The sequence below is a fragment of the Anguilla anguilla genome, chromosome 3 (genome assembly GCF_013347855.1).
Source record: "Anguilla anguilla isolate fAngAng1 chromosome 3, fAngAng1.pri, whole genome shotgun sequence".
NCBI classification, from domain to species: domain Eukaryota; kingdom Metazoa; phylum Chordata; class Actinopteri; order Anguilliformes; family Anguillidae; genus Anguilla; species Anguilla anguilla.
This window is the reverse complement of record NC_049203.1, coordinates 27,732,650-27,754,850: the sequence shown is the minus strand read 5'-3', so window position 1 is coordinate 27,754,850 and position 22,201 is coordinate 27,732,650. Positions and strand designations below refer to the sequence as shown.

General features: G+C 43.3%; 1 protein-coding gene across 13 annotated transcripts in view; it reads left to right on the top strand.

The window, feature by feature from the left end:
• Positions 1 to 22,201, top strand: part of LOC118223890 (Nance-Horan syndrome protein-like) — a 122,167-nt gene that overhangs the window by 62,693 nt on the left and 37,273 nt on the right. The window contains exon 1 of one of the 13 annotated variants that reach the window (XM_035410927.1): positions 16,633 to 16,835. The exons of the other annotated variants lie outside the window; for them this stretch is intronic. Within the exon in view, the coding sequence (XP_035266818.1) occupies positions 16,799 to 16,835 (37 nt within the window). The 5' untranslated portion in view covers positions 16,633 to 16,798. Of the gene's footprint in view, positions 1 to 16,632; positions 16,836 to 22,201 lie in introns of those variants that run through there. 13 annotated transcript variants of the gene reach the window in all.

Genomic DNA, 22,201 nt, shown 5'->3' with positions numbered 1-22,201 from the left:
CCTGGCTGCTCTTCCTGCCAGCGCCAATTTGTGTTGAGCCAGCTGGATGGATGATAGGATGCCATTGTGTTTTATGTGTGTGCATTGCATCACCTCCACTTTCAGGGGTTACTAGGGGGCCACGCCCCCACTCCTCCATCCCCCACCTCACGTAGCTTGGCCACTCACTGCCTGTCATGGCTTAGCACTGACCAGGGGAGGGCACTCAAGGTCCTTAGAATCTGAGAGTGATGATCTAGGATCGGGTTTCCTATGTCCATATCCTGATCTTATGCATCATGAGTTAAAAGACAAAACTGATTCTAGATCAGCACTCAAAGAGACTGTGAGTATGGGCTGTGGACTTAGAACTTTCAAACTTTTATAAGTGCTTCATATCTTTATCACAACCTCAATGCAATGATATGCACACAGTTTTCTTGGACAGAACAAAAAACAGAATTCCCTTGTGATCAGCAAACAAACACAGGACATGATTTCTGACAGATAAGCCCTGGTGCATTTATATTTATGCTGTCCTTTTTTGACTTCTGTCAAGAAAATAGCCTCCATTTAAGAGAAAGAAGGAAGGGGGTGAGAAACAGCAAAGTATTTATTTATTTATTTATTTATTCATTCATTCATTCATTCATTCATTCATTCAACCTGTTGATTTAGCTGTACTAGAATGACAAGCTGACATATCTTTTGTAGAAGTCAAGCAGAGCCCTCGCCTTGGCTGTGTTCAGGTCTTGTTTCACAAAGCCTGGACGTTTTTTCCCTTTGTTCTCTTGCTCTATTCATCCTCTGGATGATGTGTCATTGGTGCAGGATGAAGGATGGGGGTCCTGCCGGTTTGACAGATGTGTCCCATGTCTGCAGCCTTTCACGACCCAGGAACCACGAAAAAGCTCACAATACTCCGCCAAGACAGTTATAACAGCTAGCGTGTTATTAGTTGACTTTGGCAGCGGTTTTAGATGTGAAACAGGTCAAGAGGGGGGTTTCACCAGACTATATTTGCTCCTTTTTCAGTCTTTATGACAGTCTGTCTTATACCTTAAGTCTACAGAGCAATTTTAAGTTTTCTGTTCTTTTGTGGTTTGCCCTTTTGTCTTAGAGTTAGACTTGTGCAGGTCATGAGGCTCAATGGGGTATGAATAAGACATCTCCACTCTCAGCTAGTGACCCACTCAGCCAATTAAATGACTACGTTTATACTATTTATTAGAAGGTCATAAAAGAGATTTAAGCCGTTTGGCTTCTATTCACTATGAAGGACTATCCAAGTAATGCTTTGGTAGAGATTTCTGCCTGGGCCAGTGCGGACAGAAGTATAGATGATTTATCTTCAAAATAATAATCAAAATCATAAGTTGAAATGATACATCAGACTTAATCAAACAAAAATATCACGTGCAGCCAATCACATGCCGGTTTTGGATATGATGATGGTACTGTGGCAGATCCAGAGGTTGGCAGGTTGTGTACCCCAGTGTGTGCAAAAGATTGCAAGATATGGAGCAAAAATTGCTGTTCCCTTTATTATTTGGAGCTCCAGTGGGTACACAAAAAATGCTAACAGAAAAAAGGCCTTTAAAGAGAAAAACTTAGCTCCCTTATTAGAGCCTACCCACTACTTGCAGTCCCTCCCAGGTTTCCGTATGCCAGGGTAGCTAGTCTGCTTACCGGTTCCAATAAATAAAAAACCAGCAACAAAGTTTGCTGTCAAAAAGGTTCAAACGAAGAAAATAAGCAAATAAAAACAACCGGATCCTTCAAAACAGTATTTCCCAACCCTGTTTCTAGAGATCTACTGTCCTGTAGGTTTTTATTCCAACCCTAACAAAGCATGTCTCATTCAACAGCTGGAGATCTTGTTGAGCTGCTAATTAGTAGAATCAGGTCTGCCAAACGGTTCAAATGAAAACCTGCAGGATGGTAGACCTCCAGAAACAGAGTTGGGAGCCACTGCTCCAAACATCTCTATGGTCTCATTATGATCTCAATACAAATGAATACATTTTAAAAATGAATAAATAATGCTCAACAGAGAGGTCAAACCAGCAGCTGAAAGGAATGAAATTGTCTTGTCAGATCACCCTCATGGTTTTAATAGAAATGGCATTTGTGGGACAGTCAGACATTAGAAGTGGGAAGGGAGGGAGCTAAATCATCTACATTTGGACAGTCACTATTGTCTCCATGGATAATGTTGTCCCTGCCATACCTGGACGGTCCCGCAGGGGGTGCTGGGAGTGTGATGTCACAGAGCTGCCATGAGGGAGTAGCGTGGGCGGTGTTCTCGTCTGCAGACGGCCCCCAGCGTTTCCTCTCGGGCCCTTTTCACTTCTCCGCTGTGCTTCTGTATGGAACTAAATCTCCATTCTATTTGTTACACATTTTTTTTAAATGTGTGCATAAAAAAATCATTGTAAAGATTAAATAAAAAATAATACATGGCATAATTTAAACCCTACCTGCACAGAGTGAATCACCTCCCCTATGGACTACACCATAGGTCTCACCCAGGTTATTCATCGTTTTTAGCGATGTGACTGATGCCCGTGGTATGCTTAATTAATTATTATTAGAAATAATTTTTAAGTCACATTAAAACGTCTTTAAGACAAGCAACTGTGATGCATTTCTTACCCCATCTTCAATGAGAAACGGATTTCCCAGGTAATACGGTATTGTTTGTCCCATATTCCATCAATGGAGAGTCTTAACAGTTATCACATCTGCAAAATTATTAAATTGCATATCTGATCTATCACCATACAAACAGATTCATAATGCACTTGATGATCAAACTGGCAATCTATTTAATGAGGGCATGGTTATGGGTGACAAAAGTGTATTATGAGATATCTATTGAGTGTCTTGTTACATCTTTTTAAGATGCACAATGTGAAGGCAGCGAATGGATAGAATTTTACCATTTTCCACACTTGGTCAATACCCAGTATGAATAAAGGAAAGGATTTCGTGTTTGTCAGAATTCTTGACAGTTATTGTTATAATAGCAGAATTCATGTCTTAATCCATGATGGAAGGATCATCTTCTGTCAGAGGGAAACCAATTGTGTGTGTGTGTATGCGTGTGTGTGTGTGTGTGTGTGCACGTGTGTGTGTGTTTGTAGATTATGGATCATCCATATCAGAAGCGGGACTTTTCAGCTGATTTTTAGAGGATGCAATCCTAGCACACCAATATCTAATTTAAACACTAAATGCAAAAAGAAAAGGATGTTTCATCATTACCTTAATTTGAGTGGCCAGGCAAGCGAATTACATTGTTCACAGTGCATGTGCACATATAAAGTTAACATCAGTTTCCTCCAGTACTTTATAAGAGTGAATGTGGGGTTGAGTGAGGTCAAACATACTTCCATGTTGAATGCTGTAGACCTCTAGTACATTATTTCACACTGGCAGTCTCCTTGTAACAGTCTTGCAGTATTTATTATCTTTCTGTGACATCAGGGAACAAAAAAATCATTGCAAGGAACAAAGTCTTGGCAAAGTAACAGATGCAATGAAAGATTAATCTCTTTTGCTGTTATTTTTGTGTTGTCCTTGGCTGTGTTCACAGGAGCGGAAGCATGTCACTAGCATTTTTTCTTTTTTTCACAGGACGTATCCAAAGAAATTTCATTTGTACTTTTAAGTGTGTGACTGTATATGTTTATGTTGTTTTCACAGAACAAAAGACTAACAGAATTAACAGTCTAATTAACGGTCTTTGGGTTTTGAGTTGTTGTTGGCCTATATTTTCAGACTGGCAAAAATAGCCCAAGCACACAAAGTGCAAGCCTCCTGAATTCTTAATGAGTTTTCTTAAGCTAATGCTGCTTTGAAATCTGCATGTATTCTTGTGTGTATGTTTTGGCAGGGCAGAGGGAAGTTTTCTCCTGGTTAGTAAAGAGACAGACACTGTTCTGTCTGTTAAGCTTCTTGCTTGAATTCCTTTGTGTCACTCATTTTTATAGCCCCTCCCAGGGGCCCTGTCTTGTAAGTGCCTCACTTAGAATTGGTTGAAGAACAGAGGTGTAGGAGGAACAAAGAAGCAAGGGTCAAAGGTTGCAGAGACTCATTTGTGAAGCTAATAACTCAGGTGTGCCTGAGAAGTGCGGGAGAGGGCTGTGTGATTCATCGGACACTACTGCTTCAGGAGTGGCTGGTCTCGACACTTCCTGCTTCTCAGCCACGCATGCAGACTTCAAAGGCCTTGCATGAGCAGGGGCCTGCGCCAGACTCTGCACGAGACCCATTCGATCTGAGCGTGGCCGGCTGCGTCTTCAGAGCCAGAAACTGATGGGGAAAGGGGGGAAGATGGGGCATAAAGGGTTTCTGAAAGGGGTCTGAGAAGGTGTATGCTGTATATTAATCCCTGCAATGGATTTAAAAGGTGTGTGTGTGTGTGTGTGTGTGTGGAGGTGTTATTTTTAAGGATATGTTTAGGGATGCAAACCTTTTGCCCTTTTTCTTTGCTTTGTTTGGCTTTCTCTGTGCATTGCAAGTTTGTTCAAAAAAGATCATTTGATGCTTTTGCTTGTTTCAAAAGAAAGGTTTGACATGTTTCGTAGTCAGTCATGGATAGTGAAATAACATTGCATGCAGTATAGATAGGTATTACTCCTACCTTGAACATAGGTTTCTATTTTTATTTTATAGTGTTGTGACTGCATCCGATCTATGATCCCATGTAGCAAGTCCCATGTATGTCCCATGTCCCACTTAAGTTTGATTTTAGTGAAGGTTATCTTTGTCTATAAGTCAACTGCCACTAAATGCCACTAAAGTGTAAGTATTGTAGATCATAGAAGGAAAAATGACATTTATTCCGGTGCATAACTAAGCAGAATTCTCGAGTGGTGCAATTTTATTGGGTGATAGAGATGAGAGAATTCACTCTCCAAGTTGGCAGAATTGTAGAATGATAACATGACTACTTCACATTTACTCTTTCATTTATTTGTTTTCATATATTTATTCATATAGTTATATGTTACAATTGTGAAATTTTTATATGCCATTTACCAGCACTGGTCACAGAGAAGGGCAGTAATGGATAGTAAATAACCTAGGTTTATTTTACCTCCTAGATTTCAAGCGGGTAATTAGCTGAACTCCTCTAAATGGCATTTTCAAACTTAACACAGCTTCATCATAATGAACTGGGTGGGGCTGTTTTTCAGATCAACCTGTATCTATTTCACTTCTTTATGAACATCCATCAAACATTAATAATAGCAGTATTATTATTTTACTTGTATGGCTGCACAGCCATTCCACCATTCTGAAGTTTACAGGCAAACAGGTTTTCCCAGCTTATTCTGGTTCGACCAGTTTCTCCTTAAGCATCATCCCAGGTGTATCAAAACGTTCCCATCTCTGTGAGAATGAAGTCATTCTCAGAAGTTTAAAACAAAATACTGTTTGTGGTATAGCTGACCTAGCAAATGAGCAGCTATTGGATTGCAATATTGGTCAGCAACAATTGTTGGCCTGCCAGCATTTTACAAATGGACTCTACAGCAGTAGTGTCAACCATTTACCAACTGTTTTGCATTCTCTTAACAGTTAAATCTCTTCTTGACTGCCTAACCTTGACCGCGCTGGTGACCACTGTAGTTCCATTGTAGTTGTGTAAAAAAAGTGTCGGTTTGACAGCAGGGTGCTAGAGGGCCATTGTATGCTTGCTGACTGCGAAACTCCCTTGTGTTTAGGACCACATGCCACAAATAGAATGTGATTCAGAAGCTGAGCTGATTAAATACCTTCCCCTCTCTACCAGCCACCATCCATTCGTTTGGAATTGTGCTGACTCCTTCAGGTGCCAGCAAACAACAGAGCTGGCAGGTGCACGGTGCCAAGTACGAGGCCAGTTTTCTTTAAATGCCCCCCTTGAATTTAAAAAGTGGCTGGTGTGGGGAGAGCTCTGGGTGTGAGTTGACTGTAGCAGTGGCTCACTGTCGATCGCAGGCCCTGCTGTGGGCCACCTTTTTCCCCAGCAGGCTCCATCGACCTGGACCGCTTCCTGCCGTCAATAGGGGCTCCACCACCTGCATGGGTCCTACACGGTGGAGGAGGCAGGATGAAAAGACCAACATTGCACCAATAAGCTTAATAAGGCTGTTACATGACATGAGACTACATTTACTTGACATATTTATCTAGAGGGGCTTACAGTCTTTGAGAACATATGTGAATTCACCAGAACTATTTGAGCAAGAGTGCCAGACCTGGTTAACAACATTTCCAGATGAGAGAGTGTATATGCAACAATAGTGTGCATTGTTAAAGCACTAAAGCACTTTGCCCACACAAAGCCATGACACAAATTGTCCACATTGAACTTAAGGCTGTTGAATTATCCAGCTAATAAGGTTATGGTCAATTTTATTTAAATGTAGGAAATCCTATCCATTTGCAGAATTATGACTGAATGTGAATGAAACTGACCCTAAATCTGATAGATAAAACCATTGACGCTAGCGTGTGATGCTAGCAAGCAAGCTGTCTCTTGTTAACGTTAGGGGATACATTGCTAGTTTGGTACAAGTGTACAGGCTCGCTCACACCTTTGGACATTGAGTTGGCAACAGAGCACGCTGTACAGCTCACACACTTCTCATGATCTCTTTTGGTTTTGGTACTAGGATGAATCAACCACATTTTAGCCTTTATAAGAATACCTACTGTGTAAATAAGGGGGCCCCAGATAGTCCCTTGTTACAAATTTCGGTGGTAATTTAATGGATGTGTCAAAGGTTGAATGTATTCCAATAGAGATTTTGAGGCTGAACATAATACTTCTTGGTAAGTTGAGAACCATTAACATAGACAGTTCAAAACTATTTACAATTTTCTAATTGGTTGAAACACTGAAATATAATATCTTAAATATATAAGTGTATAAGTCCTTAATTGGTATTTGATTCCTATGTTCATTTTGGTTCCCTTTTCTGAAACCAGAACAAAAAATAGGTGTGCTCTCATGTGTTCAGAACAAGACAATCCAAATAATGTTTTTGATTTTATAAGTCGATTGTTTTGTTTCCATCTTGAACAGAAATTGGTGATGAAAGGCATTGGTCTTTTAAATCCCATATTTCCATAATAATGAGACGATCTGAAATTAGAACATGGAGAGGAACGACTGTTGTGGGTCTATTAAGGGGGAGGGGGGGTGGGGGGGGGGGGTTGTCATTTAATTAACACTGTGCCTAAAAGTCTCTCTCCGTGGTTTTTAGCATCTCATGTTGAGTGTGTAGTATACTGTACCTGATTATGATTTGTGCTTTGATACCTGTGATGCAGTACTCACAAATATGAAGAGTAGTGTATTTTCAAGGCCTGTTAAAGTATACATTAGGAGTTTGGCCTATTTTTACCTACATGGGGATTGAATGGAACTACAGATTAATACTGACAAAGATAAATCTTTTCTTTATGTGGCTCTGTAAGCAACAATAATATGTACTATTTTTAATACCATGCACCTACAAATTATGCCATCCCCAATTTTTGTCTACCCCTCAATTAAACATTTGTGGCGCCAAGCCTGGCTGCTGGATGAGAATGTGCTGGTGCACCCAGTCTGCTGCCCTGCCGATGATCCCCACAAAGCCCTCAGTCAACAGGACATTCCGCTTGGTTCGGTACTTTTCACCTTGGCCTGCGACACACAACTGGGAGCCAACCAGAAAAACAGCACTCCTAGGGCGCAGACCCAGGGCCCAAGACAAACCGCTCTCTTCTGGGTAGAGCCTGTCCTGGGCCCTGGTATCTTCCGGAACCATGTCTTCTTATGTTTGGCTGCACCCTTATAATTCAGTGAATTTAATTGGGGCATCAGCAAGAGTGATTGTCATGAACCAGTGCCTATATCCTGTCTACATCTGTCCTTTACTTGGAGTCATGCTTAAAAATAATATTTATTGTAGTTTTTTCTTTTTAAACGGTTCAGTGAAATTAACTAGTTGAACTGTGCTTACAAAAATGAATGCGTTTGTTTGTTACTGGATGTTAAGGGCAGATGATCAAATCTATGAACTGGTGTCTGCCACCTTCAGTTCCATGAAAATATTGTTTTAATTGTGCATCTATGAATATGTAAATATTCTGTTTTAAATATTAGTCCCTGATGAAATATATTTGCTGTACATTCAGTACTTTATTAATGTCCTCCCGAGACACGGTAAGCGTTTTTGGCCCAAGCTATCCAACACCAGGGGGCAGCGTTTCTAAGGTTTTAGGGAAATGGGGGTACCAATCATGTTACAAAAACAGATACTGTAGATGTTTGTACCATTTGAACATTTGAACATTTTCCTTAGTCACATATTTTTACTGTTTGACTGCAAAAGCAGAAGATAGAATACTTAGCTCATGCCTCTTATTGGGGAATTGTTCCCTGTGCACCAGCAGCACTTGTGTTCAAATTTTACTAAATAGGCTAATTTGTTTCCGTTGTTGCCCAAGTGTAGACACTAGCCACATCCTTGTCCCGGAAAAGACTGTTTGTGCCATACTCTTCAACCTTGTAAGTGTAAAATATTTCAAAATCAACTGCCAGCCTGCTGCTGGGAGTCTGCACCCGTAATCACAGGCAGCTGAGAAAACAACCCTCTTTTGAACCCTACCCAAAGGACCCCTGCTCCTGGAGATCTGCACGGTCTGCTGGCTTTATTTTTTATTTCAAAATCAGAAACTTCAGGCCCCAGAAACCAGGCAAGGTGACCTAACTATGTAACCACCTGCCTTAATTGATCAATTGAGTGCTGAATAACGAAGAAAACCAGCTCTTCCTGCAGCTCTCCAGAACCAGCAGTTGCAGACCCTTTCCTTGTGTAGGGTCTCCAGTAGTGAGGGGCAGGGGAAACCAGCACGCAAACACCTATCACACCGCCACCCGTGCCAGCGGTTGGTCTGCCAGCGCTTTCCAAATCCACACTACAACGGTCCGCTGGTGTTGGGACCATTCACCAACTATTTTGCATTGTTTTAACTGCTGATTCTCATCTTGACTGCCTCAGCTCACCTGTCTGCTAATGCACGGCTGCAGTGCAGATTTGCAGGACATTGGCTGAGCGGACTGCAGGCCACTATTAGGCCAGTGTATTCTTTCTTACTGGGGGCGTACCAGTCCTGCACCCCCCTCAGCCGGGGCCCACACTGCGACAGCAGGGTGCCCCTCCATGCGCTCTGGCTCCATCCGTGTCTGAAGCAGCATGTCTCTGCGCTCCCACGGCACCCTGCTCACACACAGGCAGACGGTTTGGAGGTCTAGGCTCCAGAATGTGCGATGGGAAGCAATCAATGTGTCATTGGACAATTATTTAATTCAGTAACGCAAACAAGCAGTGTGTGGGAGGGCTCACTGCATCTCCTGGCTCGGCACTGAGTGTACTGTGTGTGTCTGTGTGTGTGTGTGTGTACTCTATACTGTGCGCATGTGTGTATGTCTGTGTGTGTGTGCTGTGTACGTGTGTGCGTACTGTGTATGTGTGTGTACTGTGTGTGCATGTGTCTGTGTGCGTGTGCACGTGTGTGTGTGTACTGTGTACTGTGCGCATGTGTGTGTCTGTGTGTGTGTGTGCTGTGTACGTGTGTGTGTGTGTACTGTGTATGTGTGTGTACTGTGTGTGTGTGTCTGTGTGCGTGTGCACATGTGTGTGTGTGTACTGTGTACTGCGTGCGTGTGTGTGTGTGTCTGTGCGTGTGTGTTCTGTGTATGTGTGTGTGAGTGTGTGTGTGTGTGTGTGTACTGTGTGTGTGTTTGTGTGCATTTGTGTGTGTGTGTGTGCACACGTGTGTGTGTGTACTGTGTACTGCGTGCGTGTGTGTGTGTGTACTGTGTGTGTGTTTGTGTGCATTTGTGTGTGTGTGTGTGCACATGTGTGTGTGTGTACTGTGTACTGTGTACTGCTTGTGTGTGTGTGTCTGTGTGTGTGTGTATGTGTACTGTGTATGTGTGTGTGTGTGAGTGCGTGTGTGTGTGTGTGTGTGTGTGTGTGTGTGTGTGCATGTGTGTTTCTTGGAAACAGGGTGTGATGTGTCCCAGCAAGTCCCACCAGACAGGCACACCTGCAACGCAGTAGTCTTAACACAGTGAAATGTTTAGTGTTAAATCAATTATTTTACACTCAAAGGCTACTTTTCATCCCACTTGTATTCTGTTAGAGATTAGTTAACACTGGACATTTTGCTGTGTATAAAGCAGAAAACTGCTCACTCTGGAGTACCCTGGCTAGCTTGTAAATTATTGCAGCATAGCACTGTACTGTATGTCAGTTTGGGTGCTAAAAGGTGTTCTTCTAGAGGTCTTCTAGAGGTCTGTACTCCTTTCCCTGAAGTCCACCTGTCCAAGTGTGTGGTTCACCTTGTGTCTTATGCCTGATGGGTCTCCACCTCACCCAGTTTCTCTGACAATTACTTTTCTGATCACCTCCTGGGCCTTGCCCCAGTGCTAGATAAGAATCAGATGAGAGGTATATTTGAAAAGATCCTATTTGATCTCTAGGGGAGCGCTGTCCATTTTTAGGACAGTATGAGCGGTCAGTACAGTCAGGTGACTGCACAGTGGCTAAATAAAGATCAAGCAGCCCCAGAAAACACAGTCTCTGTCAGTGTCTTTTTCCCCTCAGAACTGAGTCTGCAGTTAGTCAGCTGGAGTGAAAAACAGTGAATGACATGTGTTTTCATGAATAAATAATGACAGGTGATTAAACGCCATGAAGAAGTATCCTAAATGTTTAATTATAGCTCAGTGGGCCTTTATTTCCATACCTGGAGGGCGCAGGAAACAGCAGCTGCGTCAAAAAAGGCTCATTCCTCAAGTAGACAGCGCCCGCGTCTTCCCAACAGGCCCCTGGGCTTGCCCCACCCCGCCCTGCCCCACCCCCTCTACTCCACCTCTGAGATCATAGAGCCCTGCTGGGCACTTCCTGCTCTGCTTTGATGCGAGCTGAGAAGCAGAACCAGGAGAGGGCTGAAAGATAGAGGGGACAGTGGAACAGCTGGTCCAGGAGTAGAGTTTGACACTTTACTTTGATCACCCACTTTTAATGGCTTTCGACAATATATCACTCTGAATAATATGCATTGATTAAAACATTTGTACATCATAGCCAATATATGTATGTTCCCCACATTTGGGACAAATATGTTTTTGTTGCACAAAGGTGGAGAGTATGGGGGTTTTAAACTCTTAGTGTTCTAGTAAAGTAATGTGTTTCTGATGTTGTCTTTCTATATTCTAAACATTTTCCCCTCCCACCCTGGTCCCGTTGTTTCTTCATTCAGTAAAAGCCACTGCAGTGCCATGGCTGGCAGTCTGCCCTGCCATCCTTCCCTCTGAGAGACGCTTCCTCCATCACACTCCTCTTTTATTATTCATTTTCCTTATTCACCATGTCAAATTTAACGACCCTTAGGTCTACAGCTTATAGCACTGCGACTGCTGAAATTTACATGACAAAAATGTATGTAACCTATATATGGAGTATGAAGATCCATATATTCAAATGTTTCATTCTATGTATTACAATGCAGTGTATTGCTCTATATGTGCCAATGCATTTGTGGTGTGTAAGTTGGTTGGGTGGTCAGTGGGTTCAGTGTACCCAAGGCAGGGTCTGTGATTGGTGTAACTGCAATGTGTGTGGAATGCTAAAAGGAAACTTCGCTTTTATTCAATGTTACTGCGTTTTATTGTTAAAACAACTTGTATTTTTCAAAGTTATGGTTGTCTAGATGTCTCACTTACTCGCATCTGAAACATGCCTAGAGTGCCATTCCCTTTAAAGAGAAGGTTCTGCAGTGGAAATGTAGCTGAGACTAATATGAGAGAATGGTGCATAAAGCAAGGACAGGCATTCAGGGACTCCAGGGCAAAGCCCTGCCTCCTTTAAAGAGCTGAAAAACAGTCGATCCTGGCAATGTTTTTAAAATATATTGTACCATGTTCAATAAATGCAGTCCAGATGAGGAGGGGGGGAAAAACGTAAGATACTAAAAAAAAAAGAGGATTTGAAAAAGCAAATAGGGCTGACAAGGAAGTGTGACAGCATCTGCCCTACACCGAAAGCGGTTTATCTCGATGTGTTTAGCGAACACGCTGCATTATCAGGAGGCAGGACGGTGCCTCGCCCTCTGTGAGGTGAACGATCTTGTCATGCCGTTTCTCCCAAGAAATGCCCTCCGCTCGGCGCTCTGCCCGTACCGAGACGCTTCTGGCTGCGCCGCGCGACGAGAACATTTTTAGCAAAACGTCGGCGAACAGCACAGCGCCGGCTGAAAATGAATCATTTCTGTGCACTGCAGACTCTGACGTACAGGGACATCATTACCCACGGTTCACCTTCTTTTAAAAAAACAGCAAGAGGGAGAGGAGAGGGAGGGAGAGAAGGATACGCAGAGAGAGATAGAGGAGGCTGCGCTCCGCATGAATAAACGCAGCGCCGAATAAACAGCGGCTGTGGATTCTGTAATGACCCTGCCGCAATCCTGTCTGGGGCGCTTAGAACAAACTGTTCGTTAGCCATGCACAGAGGTGGAAAGCGGTTAGCCAACCCCGCAACAGCAACCAATCCCTGCGATACAGGAAGTGGATCTCTGCGAAACAGGAAACAGCTCAGTGAGGGACCAGCCTACATGTTTCTTGATCTATCCCTATGCTGCTGGAATTCTTTTTGTGTGTCTAGGAGATAGGAGATACCCATAATTCATTTGTCAGATTAATTCTGGGTAAATTACTGAAGTATGCTTTACTACAAGGTATGCAGTCAGGAAAGCTACTGGTCAATAATGAACTGAACTTTCAGTATACAGAGGGTATGTACACTCATATATAATATTGTATATCATATATAACATATTGTAAGGTGATATATTAGAAGTCTTTTGTCTTCTGGGTAATTCTGCTGAGCTAAGAGAACCAGAGGCAGCTACTTTCATATAATCATCTAAAGCTCCCACGTTCTCTCATATACACACGCTCACATATGCAGTATACATGTTCAGCCAGATACACACTTATATGAGCGCACGCAGTCAAGCACAAGTTTCCTCTTGGCTGTTGCGAAGACAAGGGAATCATTGTCACCTGACCCGTCCTGGCAGCGTCCCCAGAAGAAGCCCCGAGTTGTTAATGGCATCTCGCAGCGCCTCGTACTGCCAGCACGTGCGCCTTGCCGCTCTGTCTCTGGCTATTTTTCCTGGCCTAGTTAAAAGTTCACCCACTGGAGAGCAGCCGCAATGCCAAGGTCACCATCTGAGAGGGCAGCAGATTAGTGGGGATTAAGAGGAAAGCATCGGCGTCGCTCTGTACTCACAGGCTCCAGGGCCCTGCGCACCACGGTTCCCTGGTCAGACCTCTAAAAGGGGACTTTTTGTTAGTAATCTGTGACATTGTGCGGTGACATCACTGCCTCTTTCCGGGGGGTAGTGAAAGAATCCCTTTCTTCACGTGCAGACATCCACACAGTCTGGCAACCTTAATCCCCAGCAATACGGATGATTATTTTGGAAGACGCTATGTTTATTTGGAAATCGAGCTTTGGCACTGACGAAGTTCATCAATTCTACATCCTCGATTACTGAGCCGAGGATGAACATGACACACATCCTCGTTTACTAAACACGACATACTTTAATTTAACCATACTTGCCCAAAACACTAAGTCTGCAGCTGATCCGAAGGGAGATCGTCCAACAGTAAATAAAACGACGCAATGGCATGCCCTACACCGAGCAATATCACATATTACACCCCTGTAAATAACTGTAAGCTTAGGGTTGTAACTAGGCAGCTATTTTGTAGGTGACTTAGGTGCATTAACTGTCTTAACTACTGTTGTATTTTTTCCATAGACTGCGTTGTTGCCATCCTCGTTGTGTTAGTGTTAATCAGTTTAACCTTCAGGGTCCAAGTTGAACTATGCGGTTGTTCCCTGCACTTGGACCGGTACTTCTCTCTAGGGTTTTCGTCATACTTGTTCCTGGTTATGGTTATACACTTTGTTGTACGTCGCTCTGGATAAGAGCGTCTGCCAAATGCCTGTAATATAATGTAATGTAATATTGTTTATCTATGGAGAACTTTCAGTTTCAATGCTGATGTCTGGCTCGTGCACGGTTTCTAGCTAACACTATTTATTAAATAAATGTTACAGATTGTTGCGATTTCATGTCTCCATAAAGCTGGGCCTTAGATTGTCTTCATTTAGAGATCATGGTTTGGATTACACTCCTGTTACTGCGGACACCATTTTGCGTGAAATAATAGCAATTAGATGAATATGGCGAGAACATTGTTGCTTCCTGGTAAGTCTGGAACAGTGCCAGTGTGCATGTATTCATCCATCTGGCTCAGTCTGGGACGGTCCTGCCCTGGTGTGTATAATCCGATCTGTCCACGGTGCCGGGGCGGGGTCATGTGGGGTGTTTCTGCGGTGGGCCTGTTAGGAGAGACTTAGCTCCGCTGACAGACTGGGGCGTGCTGCAGAGTGCAGGCCCAGAACGGGGCAGGTGCACCTCAGTTTGGCTGAGTCTACCTGGCTGGTTGATTGCTGGTTAAGTGCTTCTGTAAAAAAAAGGGATCTTGGGAGTCAAGTTGCCGAAACTGAAGCCCTAGGTGTACCCTCATCTTGACAGGCTCCCACAGACTCCCAGCTGGTTTAGGGCCTGGGTCCTGACAGGAGGGGTTTTTTTCCGAACTGTTCTTAGCATGTCCTCCATCTCTGTTAGCATGGAAAAGGAAAATACTGCAATATATTGTAAATATGTTGACTTTTTGAATATATTTTTAAAATGTATTTATCTTTTGAAGTTAAAATCTCTTTATCTCTGGCCAGAAAGTTGCAGCCCACAATGTTAAATAAATGTAATGATGTATTTCAATGTATTTATAAAGATAGTTTTATTTCAGTACATTTTCAGTATATGCCACTTCCTTAAGGGGACACTGGGTGGAGCTATGTCACCTTAGAGAAGTGTGAAATTGGGGGTGGTGGCAGGGTAGGGCAATGTACAGTAACAAGGTGGGTGGAGTAGTGATTCTCATGTACAGTGGCCTCCAAAAGTATTGGCACTTTTGATAAAGCTGACTGAAAGTATTTATAGTTATTTAAATTTTATTTCCAAAAAGATAGCTATCAAAATTATTAGGACCCCTGTTTTCAGTACTTTTTGCACCCTCTCTTTGCAAAGATAACACTGCTGTTTTGTCATCTGTTGTGATCTATAAGACTGGTGAACATACTGGGAGATCATTGGCCATTGTTCCGTACAGAATCTTCCTCTGGTCTGCACTTGTGGACAGCCCTTTTTAATTCAAATCTAATATGGGAACTGTTCAAGGCTGGAGACTATGATAGACACGTACAATAGTTGTTTTGTGTTCAGTTAACCGTTCAGTTCTTGGTAAATTATTTTGATTCCCTATTGGGGGGGGGGGGTGTTACTAGTAACAGAAAATATATATTTATTTGCCAGCTTAACGTGAATGTGGGCATGGCTGCTTTACCAAAGTATATCTTTTATTAGCCCATCCAGGCCCAGGGTGGGGGACAGGAGAGTGCCATGCCGAATCTCACCATCTACCCTGCCAGGAAACATGCAATGACCACTAACTGGCCAATAGCAGCCTGGAACTGGCACTGCAGCAGTCCACTAAAGACAGTTAGACTAGGTGAGATCAGCAATCAACAGAACTCAGAATACCTGGTACTGTGCTGCTAGCAGACCACTCTAGCGCCAATGCCGGTGCTTGCTTGCTGGTTAGAGTCAAAGTTAGAGAAAAAAATAAAGAAACTAGAGGAATTTGTGTGCTAGGGTTTCATTCAGTGCTGCATGATGAATTCTCTGAGCTTTGATTGTAATCAATAAGCCAAATCTCTGCACAAATAATACCATCTCAGCACAGACACATACCAATGTTAGGAAGTGCTCTTAATTAGAACTATAGCCTCTGTCCTGAGATCATGGAAATCTCTGCTTCTTCTTTCTCCTCATAAATCCCACAAAACTTTTTGTGTTCTACTGTTAATCAGCTGACAATGAATGACAAATACTAAATTATAATCTAAATATAATATACATGTATTTTTCAGGTCCTGTCAACACTTAATATATTTTTATATTCAGCCAGGGGGTACATCAATCTGTATAATAAGAAGGTAAACCATGGATAATGTTACATATTAAATGCTGCACATTTATGCTTTAACTGAAGCATTAATATCATGATAGCAGGAGGTTTCAGGATTGTCTTGTAGTGTGATCATATTTGTTATCTGTATATTTGAATTTACACTGACTAATGTGAGTGTTTAACTATGGCACACACACACACACACACAAACACACGAGTCCCAGGCAAACAATGGGAAGGTTAAAGCACACGTTTGGTTTCAGCAGCACGGATAAGCACTGCTACACCCTGTAGGTCCCCCACCGGCCCCTAAAGAGATTAGAGGAGGCCCAAGTCAGAGCAGGACCGAACCATCTGCACCCAGGCAGCAGGGGAGGGGGTTTGTGTGACGGCTGGGGGGAGGGGGAGAGGAGGTGGTGTGAGGTGAGGGGGGCGGGAGAGAAAGCAGGCCTTGCAGATGTTGCTGCAAAGCAGTCTCAGTCAGACTGGCTGCAGGGTTCAGAGCGGCAGAGGGGTGTGGGCAGAGAGAATTAGGGAACCCTCGGGCCGCTGCACTGGCGAGGATGAGACAGGTGGAGGTGGAGGGACGGGGATCTGCGCTGTGAGGCGAGCCGTTCTCCTCCCCTCCCCAGGCAGGGAGACCCTTCCACAGCCATGGCTCTGGGGTGCTGCGTCCCATGGAGATCCCAAGGTACAGTCCTACCCCTGACCCCTGGTTTCTCTTACAGGCTAAAGGGGCAAGGATTTCTAACTTTCCACTTAGGCTAATGAAGGATTGTGTTGCATTGCCCAATTTTGTCTCTGACTGTTTCATTTGTTGTTCGATAAAAACATTGCTCAATACCTGCTTAGCATTGTTTGTTTGCGTTGATTTCATGGCTGACCCTCTTGTAAAAGGATTATTGGAGTGGTCATCATCTGGTCATCGGGTTAGCGTTGTGTTGATTATGCAGGCAGGGAGTGCTGTGGCAGTTTGGAAATGGATAGAACACAGAACCTGTAGATCTCTCATTTGACTCTGATTTTGGGGCACAAATTGCCTGCCAAAAATAGCAAAGAAAATCATACCGGTGGAGCTGAGTTATGTTTTTCATGACTCAGTCTCTCCAGATATGGTTTTGTTTTGATCATTTTACCTCTATCACTGCCTGTTTTGTTGCTAACATTCAAAATTTCTAGCATGAAATGTGAAAATGAATCCAACATGTATTTTCAGGTCATTTGTCACTTCAGCATCATTATCACAATTTTAATTAGTCTCGACAAATGGTGTTTTTTTTGGTGCATGAGTGAGGCTACAGAGAGGCAATGTTCTGTTAACCATATTTTGTATTATCTGAAGTAATGGCCAGAATTTCTTATCATCTCTCATTAGATATCTTCCTAAATGTGCTGAAAATTTCAGATGCGTGTCAGAGCAGAGCTCTGATCCAGCACTGAGCATTTTTATCCTTATTTCTGAGGGAAGCATTTGAGGGAGATGCCAACTTGGGGGAAGTTAATCCTTCTTTGGAAATTGTCCCCTAGATGAACTGTCGCTTTTTTATCGGTGTGTGGGAGATAAAAGTAATCTGTCTGAGGCACCAAACATTTGGGAGGTCACGCAAGAGGTGAGGTGTGCCACTGTGGTTTAACACTCTGTGAGAGGAGAAGCTCCCTGTTATCTTTTTCCTCCCTAATTTTGGGAACGAATCAGTAGAACTCACTGTTGATTTGTTATTTTTTCAGATGTTTTGTTTTGTTTTTGCTGTGTTTTTATATGGTTGTGGGGAGGGGGGGCGTAAATCACTCCATCCCTGATGTGTTTTATCAACAGTATGTTGCAACCCTCTTTTACCAGTCAGCATTGTACTGAACACACGAGGAGAAAACAATGAAATTGCCAGTGTTATTTCAACCCCATTAAACAGAATTTATATGGGGTTGAAAGGGAAAGAATGCACTCTGTCAGAGTAAAATATATTCTGTCAGTGCTTTATGATTGAATATTTTAAGTACTGGGAACCAGTAACAAGTTAACACCATTATTTCCCTTGTTTGCATGGCAGTGTGAGAATGCATTTAGAGTAGTGTAACGTAACTGTAATGTAACTCAGACTCTCCTGGCCTTCTGGTTCTCTCACACTCTTCTTCTGTGCAGTCCACGGGGGCTGGAGGGGTTGCCAAGGGACTCTGCCTCTGGTTCACAGTGTAGCGCTGCACTGCTCTGTCTGGAAGTGCCACAGGTGGCTGTGGCCAGAATCCCACCCCCAGGGAGAGGTGCGATTGGCTGAAGAATCTCCAAGAAGGGTTATCTGTGGAATGGCAGGGTTATCCAGGTGTGTTTGAGAAACAGAAACCACTGTGGTCTGCCAGTGCTAGCTGATCATGAAGTGAGTAACTCCAGCACCGTGACTACGAGGCTCAGCCGGTGGACTGAGGGGTGTACGGCGTGTCTCTGCTCTCCTGCACTGAAGGAGGATGTAATAGTAATGGCACTGCCCTTATGAATACACTTGCTATTCCAAACTGGGATAAAAATGTAAAAGATAATTTGTGGTGAAAAATGTTTAAAACCTACGGCCTGGTGCTGGCCAAACTCAGAGCGTACAGTTGTCATCGCATGTCAAGAATTTTGGTAGCTTGGAGCACACGTTGAATTGCATTGTGAGGCAGACAGGAACGCATCTTTAGGTGTGTCAACCCATCAGGTGTGGAACTAGGTCAAATCTCCTCAGAGAAATTAAGACATACACTGAAGATTAATTGAAGGTTTGTTCCCAGGCAAAAGTCAGAGAAATGTGTTTTTGGTTTTGCCCGTCCAGGTTAAGATAACATTTGACACATTTGATGCTGTGATTATTCAATTATTTGTATTGTTCTGAGGAGATAAAGTTGGCATGCCTTTTTTGATCCCTTGCACTTGCCTTTTCACAGAATGCATCTGCATGTTTGCACCTTTGGTTGAGTAAATAATGACAAATTTAAATCTTTTATGTGTTATTTCTCTCAAGATTACATTTACCTACCGTTAGGACTTGGTGACAACTAGTTGAGGGTCAATTATACCCGAACTTGTAAGACTATAGTATTGATTTGAATGAGGGGGTACTTTCTTTATCCTATCAGTGCACTATATGACGACAATATTGGCCATTTAAAGGACTGTAGTTCTGTTGAGCTGCAGGATTGGAGGCGGGGCTGTACGCCTGTATTCTCTGCAGGGGGCTGTCCCTCCCATGGGCTTCATGCACTTGAGTGGGCTGGTGAAGGGGCTGTCCGTGTCATTGGGGGGGGGGGGTCACCAGGCCCCAGCACTTAGCTGGGGGGAGCAACAGTTCGCATCTCTGCAGGGGGGCTCCTGGTGCTCAGCCAGTCGGAGACGACACTCTGGCCCCACAACCCTCCACGATCCCCCACTCTAACCCCAAGGGGTCAATTCTCTGCATGGTAGAGATCTCTTGTCCCAGCCAAAAAAACACTCTGGCTTTTATCTTCCCAGGGACTCTAATGAATAAATTATAGATAACATTATTTATTTCATTTTGTGGTTTGCAAACAAAATGTTTCACATATGCACACATTTACAATATAATATAAAGGAATAAATAAAATAGATAAATAATATAATACAGGTTGAAAGAAACACGAAACAGAGTCACCTAAACAAGTCTATGCAGCTTTCCCGTCTGCTAATTCACAGCCAACATTCCTCCATTTTGAAGTGGACCCTGTGCCACAGGGTTAAGTGACTTTGTTCCAGGAAGCTGGCAGATATGGAAAGGTGTGTTGCATTACTCTCCCAGTAAACGTGATTCTGTAGCTGCTTTCCACCGATTCATTTATAAGCACCTTCCAGTAATCCCCTTAGCTGGGAGGATCTGCAGAACAAATCACTGGTCTTTGGCGTATGTAGGTTAGTCCTGCTTTACCTTTGACAGAGTTGAGTTAACAGGTATGGTGCCCTGATAGTTGGATGTGAAATGCGGCCTTTTCATACCACAACACTGACTCATTAACACACACATTTCAGTACATCTAGATGATTATAAATTATGGACGATTAAAAGGAGCTTCTGTCAGTTTTCTAGAGAAACGTTGTCATTGCTTATTATCATTGTGTGCAGTAAAAACATGTTCTGAGTTTGTTTGCCCTAAGCTGCTAATTCCTTGTGCAGACAGTCTCACCCTGCTGCCGGTATCTTCTCTCCGCTCTAAGTCGAGCTGACATGTGTCCAGGACCACTCTGCCAAAATGGCAGGGGCTTTGACTCAGTCTCAGCCTGCACCCCAGTGCCACTGTCTGTTGTCTGTGCCCACTATCCAAGAGGTCACAGTGAATGCAGTAGCAGTAGGACAGCAGTAATGTTCATCATCATCATCATAATAATAATAATAATAATAATAATAATAATAAATATAGCTGCGAGCAGCAATGGCGGGGCCAAGCACGAATGGGGCGCCAGGCCGACAAGCAGCCAGAGAACCCCCAGAAGACGACACCAGTCCGTCGCAGGGAGAACGGCACAACCCTCTACCGTTCTGCAAAGTTTCGTGAAAACCGACCGGTCGGTTATAGGGGCCGCCATAGACTTCCACGGCAGAAAGCAATTCAAGCATCATTGGCTCATTGTGGCCATATAAATAGCTTGTTGAAAATTCTGTGAAAAACGTTCCGTCACCACCATCTGTAGATCATATGGTCCGATTTTGGTGGTGATCGGATCAACGCCCTAGGACTACTTTGCAAAAGTAGGTTTGGCGAATAATTCAAAATGGCGGAAAATGTATTATGATGCGTTTTGCATTGGAATTGGCTTGATCCAAGGATTCAGGGAAAACAATCGGCACAACATTAGGACAAACGGTTCAAAAGTTATAAGCAAATATGTACCTTGACGTTTGGCCTGTTGGTGGCGCTACAGAGTTGGATGTATTGACACGAAATTCGACGCCTGGATACATTGGACGGTCCTTTATCAACATGGCAATTTTCATAAAAATCCACCAAGGGTATCCGTGTCTACTCGGATTTCTAATACCCTTGAACCATTTCTTTGTGAAAAGTAACCGTTTTATAGTTATATGGCGTCATCTGCTGTCGGTAATGTTTAATGACATGAAAAAGGCGACTTCTATGGCAGAACGCATTTGAAGCATTTTTCAAAAATGTCTAATTTGAGGATGATCCAATGGGCGGGGCTTATGGGTCCTAATTAGAAACTTGTTACCCTTGAAGAGTTGCACATATGTGCAAAATGTCATGACTGTAGCTCAAATGGGGACGGAGATACGCTTGTTCAAAATTACCTAAGAAAAACACCTTTTTGCTCATGACAGCGCCACCTCTTGGCCAATCGGCGTCATTTTTACTCCCTGTCCATATAGAGTGCCCCAATATATGTGTGCCGAGTTTCGAAAACATCGGCCTTGCGGTTATGCCTAAACAGATAATGAGCTCTCTAGCGCCACCACTTTGCTTGATCGGGCCGAAAATGGAGGGATAGCCTCTACTCATGGCTGCTGATGGGCCTACCAAGTTGCATGGTGTTAGGTGACACCGTTCAGAATTTACAGACCTTCATGTTACAAGCCACGCCCTCCTCAATTTTCATTGGTTCATTGTGTCCATATAATTTGCTTTATCAAAATTCTGTGAATAAGTTTTGGTCAGCACCATCTGTAGATCATGCCTACCGAATTTGGTGGTGATCGGATCAACGCCCTAGGACTAGTTCGCAAAAGTAGGTTTTTTGAATAATTCAAAATGGCGGAAAATCTATTATGACGCGGGTGCATTGGAATCGGCATAACCCAAGGATTCAGAGGAAACAATCCGCACAACTCTAGGACAAACGGTTCAAAAGTTATAAGCAATAATGTACCTTGAAGTTTGGCCTGTTGGTGGCGCTACAGAGTTGGCTGGATTGACCCCAAATTTGACGCCTGGAAACATTGGACTGTCCTCTATCAATGTGCCAAATTTCATAAAAAGTTACCAATGGGTTCTATGGGCTGCCATAGACTCGCATTGCAGAAATAATAATAATACTAACGATTACAATAGGTGCCCTGCACC